Source organism: Typopeltis vanoorti, chromosome 12, assembly GCF_054136105.1.
Source record: "Typopeltis vanoorti isolate ZY-2024b chromosome 12, IOZ_Tvanoo_1.0, whole genome shotgun sequence".
Lineage (NCBI taxonomy): Eukaryota > Metazoa > Arthropoda > Arachnida > Uropygi > Thelyphonidae > Typopeltis > Typopeltis vanoorti.
In genome coordinates, this window is record NC_143560.1 from 16,948,564 (window position 1) to 16,963,401 (window position 14,838).

General features: G+C 36.5%; 1 protein-coding gene across 3 annotated transcripts in view; it reads right to left on the reverse strand.

Moving 5' to 3' along the window:
* The window catches only part of IleRS (Isoleucyl-tRNA synthetase), a 410,216-nt gene that overhangs the window by 320,158 nt on the left and 75,220 nt on the right, over nt 1-14,838 (reverse strand). For all 3 annotated transcript variants that reach the window (XM_090401998.1, XM_090401999.1, XM_090402000.1), the window contains exon 7: nt 11,232-11,357. In XM_090401998.1, the coding sequence (XP_090258124.1) occupies nt 11,232-11,357 (126 nt within the window). The remainder of the gene's footprint in view (nt 1-11,231; nt 11,358-14,838) is intronic.

The window sequence follows — 14,838 nt, forward strand, 5'->3', positions numbered from 1 at the left end:
TTTTTAGTGAAGTACCAGCTGAGATAAGTTTGTGCAGGAGTCCAAAATGCCAGATTTTGTCAAATGCTTTGGATAGGTCTAGGAAAACAGCTCCTGTACACTGGCGCCAGTTGTAGCTGGTGGTGATGTATTCGACAATTCTGTGGATTTGCTGAGTAGTACTATGGTGTTGCCGAAAACCAAACTGTTCTTTAGGGAGGATGTTTAGGTCATTTACTGAGGTTTGGAGTCGTGAGAGGATGACCTTCTCCGCAACCTTACCCAGATTGGAGATGAGACTGATTGGATGATAATTTTGGAGTAGGTGTGGGCCTTTGCCTGGCTTATGTATAGGAATTACATCAGCCAGTTTCCAAGTGGAAGGAAAATAGTGAAATCTTAAAATTGCATTTATTATACTGGTCAGGTGCACTACTGCTTTTTGGGGCAGAAGTTTGATCACCCAATTAGTAATGCCGTCTGGCCCAGGAGCTTTTTTGTTCTTTAATTTTTTAATAATGTCATATATCTCAGCAGGTGATGTTGGTGCAATATGGTCAGTGCTGGTGATAGGAAGTTTGAGTGAGTGTCTGACCTTGCTGTGAATCTTATATATGTGGTCAAAGTCAAGGTTTTCATATGAAGGCCTGCATTGCTCCTCCAAATTGTATGCTATAACTTCTGCTTTGTCTGCATCTGTGTGAGCAAGGCCCTGGTCAGAGAATACTGGGGGAAGGGATCTGACTTTGTTTTCAGTAGTCCCCAGATGGAGTGATCAATAGGTGAAATGGAGGCTAACTTTTCTTTCAGTAGTCCCCAGATGGAGTGATCAATAGGTGAAATGGAGGCTAACTTTTCTTCCCATACTTGGTCTCTATGAGGAAATACTAAGGCAGAAGCAATAGGAGAGGTCATATTTACCTATAGGAGTTGCCAACAGGTGTACCACCTTATTATTGAATTACTCTGGATTTAGAGAAAGATGTTGGAAGTTTATTTTTCACTTGGTTAGACTATAATAAATTTAGTTTAATCCTTTATCCAAGTGTAAGCAAACAAAGTTTGCACCTGAAAATATCTTCAGGACTGAGGTACGGTAGTGCAACACCAGGCAACTGTGTTGCACTACCTTTAACTAAATTTATTATTCATTATATCTTTTTAAAAGTAACTAAAAACACCATAAAAGAAAAAAATTTATTATATAATTTATTAAACTGCAGATATTTTATGTGAAAAATTTTACATAAAAAAAAGTATTTGTCACAAAACATAAAGTACTACAATCAAGCATGCCTAGTAAACCAATTCAAATTTTAACAGACAAGAGGAGAATTAAAGTCTTATAATAAACTCCGAAGAACTAGATATATATTATTATAAAAGCATCTCAATGGAGTCCAGTGACTCATCATGAAAGACCCACACTAACTTTTATACACAAATCTATCATAGTTCTCCTTAAACTCATTCAATGTTAGGGGACTCATAACCAATTCTGGCAATCCATTTCACTCATTCACCACTCTCCATGCAAAAAATTAGTCTGCACACACTTATACAACCTCCATGGGTGATCTGCCTTTCAGTCAACAGCTTGGTTACTTGTCTCAGAATAATCTCCCCTATCTCCTGATCCCCAATAAAACCCAGGTGATTCATAGCTTTATAAAGCAGGATAATAACCTCCCTATCTTTACTTGTATGTTTTTCAACATCCAAGTAATGCCTTAAGCCATTTTACCAACTTTTGCCATATGCCTTCTGAACATGAACTCTCTGTCCACCATTACCCCCAAGTTCTGAGCCTCATCAATTACCTACAATTCAGTACCATCAATGTGATATACAGTATGTAACCTCCTTCAATCCAAAGTGCATAACTGTAAATTTTGCAGCATTAAATTTATAATCATTGTCCACAATGTCAATTTATTTAAATCATCCTGCAGGATATCAACATCACCTTTATCAACTATTGTCCTCCCAAATTTTGCATCAGCAGCAGCAAACATCTGAATATTTCCCTTAAATCTTTGCCTATATCATCATCATACGTATCAAGGATTTAGGCCTAGTATGGCCTGTTCCGGCCTTAGAAGTCATCGTTGAATCGTTTAAGAGGACGTCCTGGTTTTCTTTTTCCTAATGGCTTGTACTTTAAGGCTTGTTTTGGTAATCTTTCTGTTTTCATTCTTTGAATGTGTCCCATCCATCTATGTTCTTGGTTTAATTCTTTCATAATATGTTCGTTTCTTTTGTGATCAAATAGGGTATACTTTGCAGTTTTTCTCATAAACTTCATTTCTGCTGTTGTTAATCTTTGTTTGTGTTTTTGTTTTATTGTCCAGATTTCGCTTCCATACATTAAGACCGGTAGGGCTAATGTATTGTATACTTTTAGCCTGGTTTGTTTTTGAACTAGGTTTGGTTTAAATATAGAGTTAATTACTCATGTTATTTTTAAATATTTTGCCAACTTTTGCCATATGCCTTCTGAATTGATATACAATTTAAAGATAGTGGTCCTACTACAGAATCATCCTGAAATACTCCACTAGTGACCCTCATTCTTCTAGATTCCACTCCACCATAAGACACTCTGGAGATGCCATGTTCGTCTATTTATGCTACCAATATCCATTTCCATTTGCTCCAGCTTTTCTAATTATACTAGAAAGACAGGTTATACTATAAATTAAAGATGCCAAGAAATTATATTCTTGGTTTCATCTTTTATTCCAAGTGCAAGCAAACAAAGTTTGCACACAAAGTAATTTCATGACCAGGCTACTTGACTTCACATCAATTGCCTTAGTATCTCATAATGCAATGCACATATCTTTGAGAACATGTATAATGCTATGCATTATGGGAATGACCACTACCCAGACCATTTTTGATCTTTGAGGTCTCATCAGTGGGAACCAGACCAAGTACTTCATTCACAAACTTTGTTTGCTTACACTTGGATAAAGGATGAAACCAAGAATATAATTTCTTGGCATCTTTAATTTATAGTATAAACAAGTGAAAAAAACTTTCAAACATCTCTCTCTAATATAGAGTATTTTAGTAATAAGGGGTGACACCTTTTAACTACTTGTATATGGAAATATGACTTCTACATTATTCTATCTAGGTATCACTTGTGGGTCTAGCTCCCAATGATGAGACCTCAATAAAGTTCGAATTGGAAAATAGGGCCACTTTCCTTTTCTTCAAAAGCCATAATCTACCCTGCTCAGTTGTACAATATTATAGACATCACAGAAGCTCAAGAAGTGCAATTATATAGTAAGCCTGAGCAATTTTTTTGGCCCAGCCAATACCAAGAAATTAAAAAGGAATTTCTTCAACTATCAAAGAAGCATAGAGGATTTGGGCTTCAGTCTTAAATCACACATGTGCAGACCTTCTCCTGTACTACCTTGATTTTCATCTTCCCGTGTTTGGAGTAAATGATTATAAAGATCCAAAAGCTGAAATTGTTCCTGAACACTACACATTCTGTGCTTAACTCTAAGACTGCTAAAACACTCAAAAAAGTAAAATCTGGTATAAAGAAATCTTTAATCTCTTTTGCTGCAAACTTCAGCAGTTGGGTACTGACAACAATACTTTGTTTCATAACTTATTGAAGCTACAAGGATACCCTAACAGGATGGATCTTGCTTGGAGAATTGCATATGGTCGCCTTTCAGTCAATACCATCAAATGGAGGTAAACATCGGAGATCCAATCTGTGACATCTGTTACCGATTGGAAACAGTAGAACATACATTCTACTGCGTATTTGGAACAGATTATGTAATGTGTTGGGCATTCCATTACTTACAACAGAATAGGTTATTTTTTTGTAGTACCCACCATCTGTCAGCAATGGGAAGAGAATTTTGATTTTTGTAATTAATGAATTAAAATACCATTTATGAAGGTTAGAAGAAAAATAGATTCGAAAACCAGCAATATGACATCAAAATACTTTATATTGTATTGTGGAAATTTTATTGTTCAGTCAGACGATTTTTGTATTTAGAAAGAAGCATTCTAGGATATATCAAATTTTCAGCTAGGTGGTGTAGACTATCCACATTATACCACATTATTCATCGGGGGGGGGGAGATAAAATTCTGTATTTTTGCTATGAGAGGTTTTTAAATGGTTCCATCCTCTTAATTCAATGTGGTCTTATAGTCAATTGCAGGGATGACTGGTGAGCAATCCCAGGCCGAGAAAGCCAACTCAAGGCAGTTAACTCATACAAGGCACTTGGGTATCCGTCATCTTTGCACTTTAGTTTCAATTAGTCTTTTGGTCGTTCATTTATATGAGATTGGTAAAAAAGGAAAACTGATAGCCTTTGGCTATATGATGATATAAAAGAGCTGAGGCCTTTTCTCTATCTCTCATACCACCTATCTATCTTTTTTTTCTCCTAATACCATCAAGCTTCCTTGCACCTGTATACTAACTATTCTAGGCCTATGATGAACACCCCTTTACTTTTTCACCTCAATAAAGATCAAAACCAGTTTGGGTAGTAGCCATTCCCATAATAATAGCATTACACGTGCCTGTAAGGATAAGGGCATTGCATTATGAAATACTAAGACAATGGATGTGACATCATTAGCCTCTACATACAAGTAGCCTGGTAGTGAAATTACTTCATGTGCAAAGTTTGTTTGCTTACAGTTGAATAAAGGACAAAAACAAAAATATAATTTCATGTGTAATTTCAAAAAAAATATAATCACATGTGTTTAAGAAGTGGACGCAACATTGGGACAAATGCATCACGTCTCACGGTAGTTACTTCGAAAAAGACCATGTAAACGATGCCGATTAAAGGTAATCTGTTTTCTGTATAAATATAGTCTTATAACTTATTGAACAGCCTACGTATATATATATATACACACACACACACACACACAATTAAAAAAGTTATGAAAGATTAGGTGATTTAAAAAGTACTATCTCCCACAAAGGGGATAGACATAGACCATCGTATCTGTTTAAGTTAGGAAAGAGTGAAGTAAAGTTTCACATGTTTCATTATACAGCCGTTGCATGAGGAACTGACTTTTGTGAAGGACTCGTCTTGTTCCAATGAACTCTATGTCTAGTGTTGATGGCATGCTCCGCAAGTCCAGACTGTTCGGGTTCTAGGTATTGAATATAAGACTTGTGTTCTTTTAGCCAAATAAAAGCAGATCTTCCTGTTTGTCCAAAATGAGATAACCCACAAGGGCAAAGAATCAATTTAATGGACTCAATTTAATGGACTTAAGTGTTTAATTTTGGTATATTATTGGAGCTTTATTAGCGTGGTTAGTGTACTAAAGTGTTTTATAACATAATCTATGTCGGGAAGTCGCCGCTAGATGAATTCGTAATGAGTAGTGTTCGTGCAAGCTCCAGATAAGATAAGTATCATTTCAGTTATCGATACAAATTACTTAATATCGTGTAGTTTTGTTTTGTTTGCCTTGCGTATTTTAGTGAGTCTATTTTTGGTGTGTTATAACGTATAATTTGACAAAACACGTTACAGATAAGTATGGCACCTGTGCAAAGGAAAATGGCGGCCAGTAATGAAGGTTCGCCATCGTTATCAAAGAACGGTAGCATAAAAGAAATGAGTCGGTGTACTAGCTGTGAAATGTACGCTTTGCAGAGTGCGGTCGGAGTGTGGTTAGATGATAATAAAGGATTGAATGTGTGTAGAAAATGTAGGGAGAATGCGGAATTGAAGTGTATTTCGGATCGTGAGTGTGATATTTTTGTCAACCTTCAGAATGAAGGAAATAGGGATATGACAAGAAACGGCAAGGTTGTACATGAAAATTGTGAGAGTGTGAATGTAGAAAGTGTGAATGAGAGTATAAATGGTTTCTCAGAGAACAAAAAAGATGAGATAGATGCATTGAGTGAGATCGCGTTGTTGAATAGTGCGATAGAAAGAGCAAAACAGCAGCTAGAGTGCATGAACAAAAGTACACTGAATGAACCAACCAATAATAAAAGGTATGACAGGAAAAATAGACTTATGAATGTGAACATGAACAAAATGAAGGATAGAGTGCTGTATGGAGACTCGTTAGTACGAGGTGTGTTAGTAGAGGATTTGACAAAATTGTACCAACCTGGTGCTACCATAAAGGACGTAACTGCGTCTATTAGAGAGCAAAAGGAAAGGGTGAAAGAAATGATTGTTGTGGCAGGTACGAATGATTTGAAAGGAGATAAAATGGAAATGATAGAAGACCTGAATGAATTGTTTGAGGTAGCAAAAGAAAAGAGTGAGAGAGTTAGAATGATTAGTCTTTTGCCACGGTATGACAGTGAAATGTTTAAAAGGAGGGCTATAATTGCAAACGACTTTGTGCGTGGGTTATGTATGACGAGTGGTGTGGAATTTGTGGATGTGTGGAGTGAGTTTGATGGGCGAAAGGATCTATATAAGATGGATGGCTTGCATTTGAATGGTTACGGTGTAAGAAGACTTGAGAAAGTGTTGCTGAATGTAGTGGATGTGCAAATTCAGTGAAACTAGATTTGTTAGGGGGGGGGAGTAGAGATACAGTCCTTATGGAGGCAGTTGAATGTAAGAATGAATATAATATGCCAGAGCAAATAAGGACAACAAATCTGAGTGGGATAGTTAATATAAGGCATGAAGGTAGGGTTGGGGGCTAATGGGGGTCTTAAATTCATGTACACTAATACTAGGAGTATTAGGAACAAGAAGGAAGAGTTTTTGGCCATGGTTGGCACTTCCAGACCACAGGTTATAGGTATTAGTGAAACATGGCTGACTGTAGATGATATAACTAGTGGGATTGAATGTGATGGGTATAGTGTGTTCAGGAATGACAGAGAGAATAAAATGGGGGGAGGAGTATTGTTGATGATAGCTGATGAGCTCCAGCCAAGGAGAATAGAAGTTGAATTGCAGGATAGAGAAAAGAGCACATTTGAGGCCATTTGGTGTGAGATTGTGGCTAGCAGAACTAAATATACAATTGGATGCTGCTATAGACCAGGTAATGGAAAAGATGGTGGTGACAGTATGCACAAGCAAATAGAAGAAATGGGTGGAAGGAGGGTGATTATTATGGGAGATTTCAACTATGGTCGCATTGACTGGAGTGAGGAGAGGACACACGGGAGGAAGGAACTGGATTTTATGCGGTTATTAAGGGATAACTATCTGCGACAGCATGTAATGGAAAATACTAGGTGTCAGAGAGTGTTTGACCTAGTAATTACATCTGAGGATTTGGCTGTAACAAATATGACCACATTGCCACCAATCGTTGAGAGTGATCATAGGGTCTTAACTTGGGAGGTGGCTAAAGGTGTAGAATTTTCAATTAAGACAGGGTACATGTGGAATTATCGGGCTGGAAAGTATGACAAGCTTAGGAGTTTGATTGGTTCAGTGCCATGGCATGTACAACTGCAAGGACTAGAAGTTGATAGTGCATGGGAGGTAGTTAAGAAGTGCTTGAATGAAGCAATGACTGCCTGTATACCTAGAGTCCGAATAATAAATCAAGCAGGGGTTAAATGGATGAATAACACCATTAAGCTTGAGTTGCAAAAAAAGAAACTATGGAGGGAATTTCAGGAGAAAGCTGACCGGCAGACACATGAACGGTATAAAGCCCAGGCCAGAAGGGTAACGAGTGTGGTAAGAAAAGCAAAAAAGGATTACGAAAGAACATTGGCAATGCAGGCTAAAGAGAATCCTAAACAGTTTTTTAGATATGTAGCAAGTAAAAGGAAAAATGTACATGGCAGATTGATTTTAAAGAATGCCGATGGTAGGGAGGTAACTGAATCAGTTGAGATAGTTGAGTTACTGAGTGAGCACTTTGCAAAAGTATATCATCCAGGTGGTGACATTGCAGAAACGAATAAACCAGTAGATTATACGGGAATTGTGGTTAATGAAGTGAAGGTGAGTAGTCTATTGCATAACCTCAATGTCAATACATCTGTGGGATTGGATGGTATACCAGCTCGTGTTGTACGAGAAGCAGCTAAAGAATTGTCAGTACCCTTGACCATTTTGTTTAATTTGAGTCTCGGGTCTGGGTTAGTCCCGAGCGGGTGGAAAGAGGGGAAAATAGTTCCACTGCATAAAGGTGGTTCCAAGACTGCTGTTGTAAATTACCGACCGATTAGCATATCAGGAATCATTGTCAAGGTCTTAGAGAAAATAGTCAAGAGGAAAATACAAGATTGGATAGAAGAAAATGGGATACTGTATCGGGGACAGCATGGTTTTGTGAAGGGTAGGTCATGCTTCAGTAACTTGCTCACGTATTATAACACAGTGACGGCTGAACTGGATAAGGGTAATGGGTTTACGGTGATTCTACTGGACCTTGCCAAGGCCTTTGACAGGATTCCACATGGAATTCTAATCAGTAAATTGCAGCATATGGGAATGGACATAGGGTTGGTGAGATGGATAGGAGGGTGGTTGACGGAGAGATATCAGAGAGTGGTTTACTCGGGAGTAGAGTCCACAAGACGGCCTGTGACTAGTGGTGTGCCACAAGGATCTGTTCTTGGACCACTGCTGTTTAATTTGTTCATAAATGATATAGGAAATGATCTGAGAGGAACAGTTCATTTGTTTGCGGATGATGCGAAGTTGGGTAGGGCAATAGTGAATGCAGATGACGTCAAAATTTTGCAGGATGATTTGGATAGATTGGAGGTCTGGGCTAAGGAGAATGGATGTCAGTTTAATGTGGCAAAATGTAAGGTTATGCATTTTGGGGTGAAAAGATTGGCGGCAGTTTACTGCATTGGTGGAACCCTGCTCCAGGAAATTGATGAAGCACAAGATTTAGGAGTGTTGGTAGATAAGGAATTGAAATTTAGGGGACACATTGCAAAAGTGACCAAAACAGCTCATCAAATCACTTGGTTGCTGAAGAATACGTTGACAAGCAGAGACAAGCAGGTTATTGTTCCTCTCTATCGAGCCTTGATAAGACCCCATCTAGACTACTGTGCTCAGATTTGGTCACCTAGGTTTCTTCTTGATGGGGAGGAGGTGGAGAGGATCCAGAGGCGAGTGACCAAGATGATAGCAGGTCTGTGGAATGAACCGTATGAGAATAGGTTGAGCATTTGTGGGTTGCAAAAATTGGTTGATAGGCGGAGGAGGGGAGATATGATTGAGACACTCAAATTACTGAAGGGTTTCTATAAAATTAATTCAGAAGATATTTTTGAGAACAGGGCTGGTTGTGGGAGGACTAGGGGACATCCATGGAAACTGGGCAAAAGTGTGGTTAGTAAAGGTGTTAGAGCTGGGTTCTTTACTTTTAGAGTAGTGAATGAGTGGAATGCGCTCCCTGAGTCTGTGGTGGATGCTGTGACAGCGAATGAGTTTAAGGCGAGGTATGATAGATACTGTATGAATGTCAAATAGTTGTGATGAATATGATTTGGGGCCTCCCTCGATGAGTCTAATGACTCCCTGGAGTTGCCCGTAATAATAGTAATAATAATAATAATAATAGTAATCTAGTAGACACCTGGGTAACTGAGATGTGGAAGCTTGTCTTTTGGAGAAGTAAGAAAAGTGGAGATTTTTCTGATTGGGCGAAAGGCAACAAAAATATTTAGTGGTTTTAAAACTTTTGCTATGCATTCACTAATGCCTTGCACATAAGGGATAGGAATACACGTTGTTTCTTTGGTATTTGAAGAGGAAGATATATCAAAACTAGTCAAAGCTCTTTTGATGAAGGAATTCTTATATCCATTATATAAAAAAGAGGAAATAATATATTGCAATTCTTTCTGGAATAGTTGATCTGAAGAACAAAAGGAGTGGACCCCGATGAACCAGTGTTTTAATAGTTCCCACCTTTTGACTGGGATTGTGATGAGATTCAGCATAGATATAATGGCCTGTATGAGTGTTCTTCCTATAGACTGAGAAATGTAGGTTACCATCTGGTTACTGAATAATTAAAAGATCTAAAAAGGCTAATTGCTTGTTTACTTCTACTTCTAGGGTGAAGTTGAAGTAAAAGTAGAAGTATAACTGATGTCATCATCCATTATATAACCCTCCACATTACTAAAAATGAAAATTTCATTCATTATGCAAAAGGCTTTTGAACATGCTACCAATCCCAAGTTTTAGTTTAACTTTCACTTTTAAACCTATCAACAATACTGGTGATTACTTCCTCCTTTTAACTATAAATTGTCTCCCTACCAATTTCTATCTACTGTTTTACCAAGTGCCATACTTGTACAACTTGCATGGTTCTGAAATACTGCTCAGAATAAAATTAAATCTCTAGACATCAAACTACAACAAACCTATAAAATCAGCTCAGCATGGCACACTAGCTATTACATCATTTGGCCAAACTCAAAATATTCTCTGAAATATCTTCATATGTGAACATTCAAAAAATTTCTGAAGGCTTTGATATTTGCCTAACCTGAATTTCAATGATGGACCCTCTTATATCCAGAGTCTGAGCTGTTGATTGCTTTAGAATTCCCATTCACACACTATTGAAGATACCATAAGATACTGAAATAAAATGAAATATGACACAAATAGTTGTGAAAATTCATTACAGCAAACTATTCCTTTGGTCCTTATGTGTTTACTATAATGAAAGTATTATTTAATTAAATGACACCTACAACATTAGCTTCAATAGTTGACTTTCATGGAGTGGCTTCATTGATGCTAAAAATACTTAAATGGATACTGCTCTCTAATCAGAAATTCAAATTCATTTTCTTCTAAAAACTTGTTTTGTCTTTTTATAAAAGTGGTCTTCACTATTCATTTTTTCACTCAGGTCATAATTGAAAGTAATAATTTTAAATCAAGATGAAAAAAAAACTTACTTAATACATAAATAACCTTAAATAATGAATAAATATAAAGCAACTATATGTTAATGGCATGAAGAACAAAAAAGTGACTAAAGCATGGAGACATTTAGAAAAGCTGCACAGCCTGATGAAGCTGCTATTAATAATATGTGACTATTCTGCTATTAATAAAGTAACTATGCAGAAATTCATACAATTTTGGCTGAAATGTTATGTATAATAATAAGCTAAATATAAAAATTACACTTCACAGAGGATTCCTAAATTAATTTCATAAATATTTTATTGATAATAAAACCAACTCATTAAAATTAAAAATGAAAAGAGCTGCACTCTACTGTTTACTAACCTTTAACTTGTACATATAACAAATCAGGATTAACACAAACAGACAAGTTACTGGGTAATGTCCACGGAGTGGTTGTCCATGCTAACAGCTTACCACTGGAATCATCAAGAGGAAAACTAACAATGACTGAAAACACAAGAGAAAAAAATATTAATTCATTATATGGTAATAGATTTAGCAAAGACAAAAACAAATTTTTAGAGCATCAACATTTTTTTTATTTAAGGTTTCAGTGAATTCTAATGAAATGTGCCGCCATCTCGTGGTCCCTAACACAATATATTTAATGTCTGAAATAATGTTAAATTATTTCAGACAAATTATTACACTACTCAAACAAGGGAGGAGTCACTTCTCCAGTCAGTGTGTAGCATCCAAATTCTCTGCCTTTACTTTCATGTTAGAGAGAGAGCCCATGTAGCTCTGTTTACACTTGGCTCAAGATTAAACAATACAATTTCTTGTGTGGTAAATGACATCAAAGACAGTACTTAAAGGAAAAACTGAATGATTTACACATGAGAATAATTATTTTAAGCTCAGCTAACCATAGAAGAATTTAAGGATTTAATTTTTTTTGAAATAAATGATTACTGAATTGTGAAAGTAATTTATAATAATAAGAAATAAGAAAATCAATTGCAGTTTCTTTTTCTAATATATAAGTAATTTTCACAGCAGACTGGTTTAAAAAAATAATTATTCTGAATTTAGCTATTCTTTCAAATAAAACAAATGAAATGTTAAGCTGCAGTAACAAATTATGTAACAACAAATTAAGTAACAAATGACAGTTTACACATAGAAAATTAATGCCTACAAATTTAAAATTATGCCAAATTTTATTTCTGTAGAACATAAGCAGAATGTCAACTTTGCTGGTATGTATATGAGACATATACGAGAGTGGTCTGAAATGTTCTTGGCCTCAACCATAGATGGCAACACTATCAGCAAGAGTTTTTTTTTTTTTTCTAAGTTGGTGCATCTGTCATAAGCATCCATGTGAAATTGCAAGTCATTCTATCAAATAGTTTGTTTTATACAGCTGTCTGAAGCAAAATTGTTGTCTGTATCCCTTGAAATGGATAAACTTGAGTATTGTGCAGTTATAAAATTCTTTGTAAAAGAAAGTTTAACGGCAAAAGAAATTCATTCGAAGTTCATAGAAGTTTATGGGCACTCTTCTTTGTTTTCAACAATTAAAAATTGGGCTGCCAAGTTTAAACATGGCTGTACCAGCCTTGAAGATGATCCATGTGAAGGACGTCCCAAAAAGTGTAACAACATCAGAAATCATTGATCAAGTGCACAATATGGTATTGGATGACCAGTGAGTCAAGGTATGTGAAATTGCTGAGACTATAGGAATTTCAAAAGAACGTGCAGGATGTAGATATATTTTACATGAAGAATTGCAAATGAAAAAGCTTTGTGCAAGATGGGTGCTGTGCTTGCTCACAGAAGATCAAAAATGCACTTGCATGAAAACTCCAAACAGTGCTTCAAGCGTTTTAACAAGGAAACTGATTTCATGCATAGATTTATTACTATGGAGCCTGTGTAGCTCAGTGGATTTGGCGTTTGCACACCACGGCGCTTGGCCGCACGAAGGAAGACTTGGTTTCGAGTCTAGTCGGCGACTAGAGGAAATTTTTCTAAGCCTTTTTTCGACCGGTTCCCGAGTTAGTCAATCTCTGGCATGGGCAAGCGGGTTTTTCCTCACGGAAACTCGGGTTTTTCGTCCCGTAAACTCAAGAAAATCGACCGTAGAACCCACATTATTTCAGACATTAAATATATTGTGTTAGGGTTAGGGACCACGAGATGGCGGCACATTTGAGCCGTCTCTCTTCACTGTGTACCCTTAATTAGTGATAGCCTTGGGCCATCTATCTCTGATTGGTACCAGTGGAGATTGAACTGCCCACTCAGTCTCCAAAAGTTAGATAGGGCTAAATGGCCTCGCCTACTCCCGTATACGGGAATAAAAAGGCGTTAGCTGATTTTTTTTTATTTTTTTTTTATTTATTTATTACTATGGATGAGACTTGGATTCACCATTACACACCAGAATCCAAACAGCAGTCAAAACAGTGGACAGAAGTTGGTTGTTCAGTCCAAAGAAGACAAATTTGGTTAAATCAGCAGGAAAGTTCATGGCATCGGTGTTTTGGGAAGCTAAAGACATTTTGTTTATTAACTATCTTGAAAAGGATAAAACAATAACCAGGGACTATTATTCTCATCTTTAACCAGACTAGACGAAAAAATTCGTGAGAAAAGACTCGGTTTGCTGAAGAAAAAAATCATCTTACATCAGGACAATGCACCTGCCCACAAAGTGTTTTGGCAATGGGAAAATTAAGGGATCTGCACTATGAATTGTTGGAACATCCATCCTATTCCGCAGATTTGGCTCCCTCTGACTTCTCTTCCCAAAACTAAAACTCTTCTTCGAAACTCTCAAAACACTTAACAGCATTCGCTCACCAGTCTCACTTTCTTTCCACAAATCTTAAGTTTTGCTACAAAAACATTCCATCCTTGCTGCACTGCATCAGAATGCAACAAAACCTTGCACATTCAACTTGCTCAACAAAGATTTCTCAGGTGCCATTGTTTTGCTATGCATCACCACTTCACCAACAATATCTAATTTAAAAAAAAAAAACATAATTATACATATTTTTCTTCAGTCTCAATAATTCGATCACACACTCATATAAAACATTATTGCAACATCAGCTAATGATTATTGCTGACCTCTGGTATCATTCTTCTCATCCAGCTTCTGTATAGATACCAAGGTAAATTACTTCCATCTTTATCTAGAACATTTCACCACATGCCTCCTGTGGCCTGCAGAAAGGCTTCTAGTCCTAATGGCATCTTACCAGTTGTGCTCAGGTGATGTGCTTCTGAACTCATATTTGTCCTTTATCATGTCTACACTATACTATTCACACTGAACATTCATCCCCAAGCAACTGTACGTGTTACTTTTCCTTTTATAATCTCCATTTTATGCTCGTCATGCATCTAGTCATTGTTTGCCATTTTATCTTCTCCATAATTTCTTTTCCTGCACTACTTACCTAATTTCACTGTTTAGCAATTAACTACTCGTATAAATATTTACCTGATTCTTGGTTTGTACGGTTGAACATTACATGTCAGATATGTTCTAATGAGTTCCAATGTAGTATTAATGTCTTTTTCTTGCTACTCATCATTATCCCTATATACTGATGTTAATTAACTATTGAGCTTTCTGTAATCTGCCTTATAGTTCCCATATATCTCACCACCCCTTTTTTTTTACCCCAGACATTTCTTTGGCTACTTCCCATCGCTCTAAAGCAGGAGTGTCAAACTCAATTGGACCGCCAGCCATTTGTCATAAAAGTGCATCTCAAGTGGGCTGCAAAAAAAATTTTCAACAAAAAAAAGCTGCACTGATTAGAATCGAAGGGAATTGAAAGAATAAGTATAAATAAACTGAAAAATTAATAATGAAAATTTTATTTATTCTAAGTCATTATAAGACATATAAAATAATAGCATAATGATTGACAACTCAAAAAAATAAAGAATATTTTTATTA